This window comes from Entamoeba invadens, assembly GCF_000330505.1.
Source record: "Entamoeba invadens IP1 unplaced genomic scaffold scaff_1105074726611, whole genome shotgun sequence".
In the NCBI taxonomy this organism is placed as follows: Eukaryota; Evosea; order Mastigamoebida; family Endamoebidae; genus Entamoeba; species Entamoeba invadens.
The window spans coordinates 80,539-82,219 of record NW_004440248.1 but is presented as its reverse complement, the minus strand read 5'-3'; the positions used below and the strand labels follow the sequence as shown (position 1 = coordinate 82,219).

The window sequence follows — 1,681 nt, the reverse complement described above, 5'->3', positions numbered from 1 at the left end:
CCCCTGGTGTTTCTTTCTCCCCATTCTTTATTCCATTTCCCAATATTCGTTCATACTTTCCATTAGAAAGAACTACACTGGCGTTTTTTCTTCTTTTTGGTTTGCATTTGCGATGATTATAAAATCGTAATTTTTCACTCATTTCTTTAAAAACACAACTCTGTTTGTCTCCACCTCGACATCATATTCTGACGGTCGTTTAATAGAAAAAAAGAAGTCTCTCATGTTGTGTATTTCATTTATAGTGACTGTCACGTCAAACCACCTGTACACAAAAGGATCCCCTTATCGTCTATATACACTAGATCGTAGTAAGCATAGTAAAACACTCCTTTTGCTCCTTTAATGAACCCCAACCAACTTATCACTTTTAACTTTTGTAAAGTTGGTGCTCGTGTTACCTTTTTTCCATACAATTCTGGATATTTCGGTGCATATGATTTCCAATTCATCGCTTGTAGAACGGGCCAAGTCGATCGGGTGCTTTTGACGACACCATTTACTTTTTTTGATATTTGTATACATTGAACACTACCGACTCGGTGATAGGATATATGTCTAGTCCATATGCATCGAACGCTGTAAGATTTTGAACTGTATCTTGACGCTGGTAATAAATTGAATAACATGGACGATTGGGGTCTTTATCTATAAAAGTCATAATCAAATTAACAAATTCATCAAGTTTATATTATTTAGTTTTGTCATCGACACACCACGCAAAAAAAATTGGGTGGTCTTTGTACGTCTCAATATAAGTCAACAATTTCTTATATTTTACGTTATTATAATCCTTAGTTATATAACATGATGATATGTAATATGAATACAAGTCTTTGACTGTAATTAAAGCTCTTAAATTATCACCGTATTTCACATTCATTATATCCAACATTTAGATGGGCGGTTTGCCATAATGCATTATTGTGTTAATATGGATCTTAACCAATTCTTCCATTTCATCTTCTGTAATTGAAAAGTAATACATGCCAATATGTAAGAATGGTACTCCGTTCTCTAATACTCTTCCGTATTTATCAAAAGCGAATTTTTGGTGTTTATCAACTACTCGATTTAACTGTGTTTTAATAGTTTCTTTGGTGTTCTCTGGAAGATACAATAACTCGGCAGTGACATCATATAATTCTTTGAATGTGAAATTGTTATCCTTTTGTATAATAGTGATTCTCTTAATCGCAAACACGGTTTTAGTTGTTTTAATAACACCACCTTTCGAAATTGAAACTGTGATTAGCCGGTGTTGGAGATCTATTTCAGAAGACGCATTTTGCTTGACTTATATAATATAAATATTGAGTGAAACTTTTATCTACATCTCTGTGATGACAGCATTGAGTATTTTTTAAGTTTACTTTGATTGTACCAAATCTTTCAGATTGCCAACAACACAATTTAAAATCTTATGTGTTTAAATGTGTGGTTGTTGACCAATAAAGTTGGAGACAAATTAATTGAAAGAAGAAAAAGAAATAGTTTTAAAACTCTAATAAAGAACTATTGTCTAATGGATTTTAGTGTCTTGGTATTATTTGGTACAGAGGTTTACAAAATCACAATCCTAATTACCCACGTCATTATTTTATAACCAAAACGTTTATTTTCTCTTATAAATTCGTACGTTAAAATACCACTTTTTCGGCAATAATAATTGTGGAAACGC

At 32.2% G+C, this 1,681-nt stretch overlaps 1 protein-coding gene across 1 annotated transcript; it reads right to left on the bottom strand.

Annotated features, from left to right (window-relative positions):
• On the bottom strand, positions 1–629 carry EIN_105000 (hypothetical protein; the record flags this gene model as incomplete). The annotated part of the gene is made up of 2 exons (XM_004255470.1): positions 1–174; positions 263–629. Coding segments are annotated over 2 exons (541 nt in total), but the record flags the coding sequence as incomplete, so codon positions are not given.
• Between the last annotated feature and the right edge of the window lie 1,052 nt (positions 630–1,681).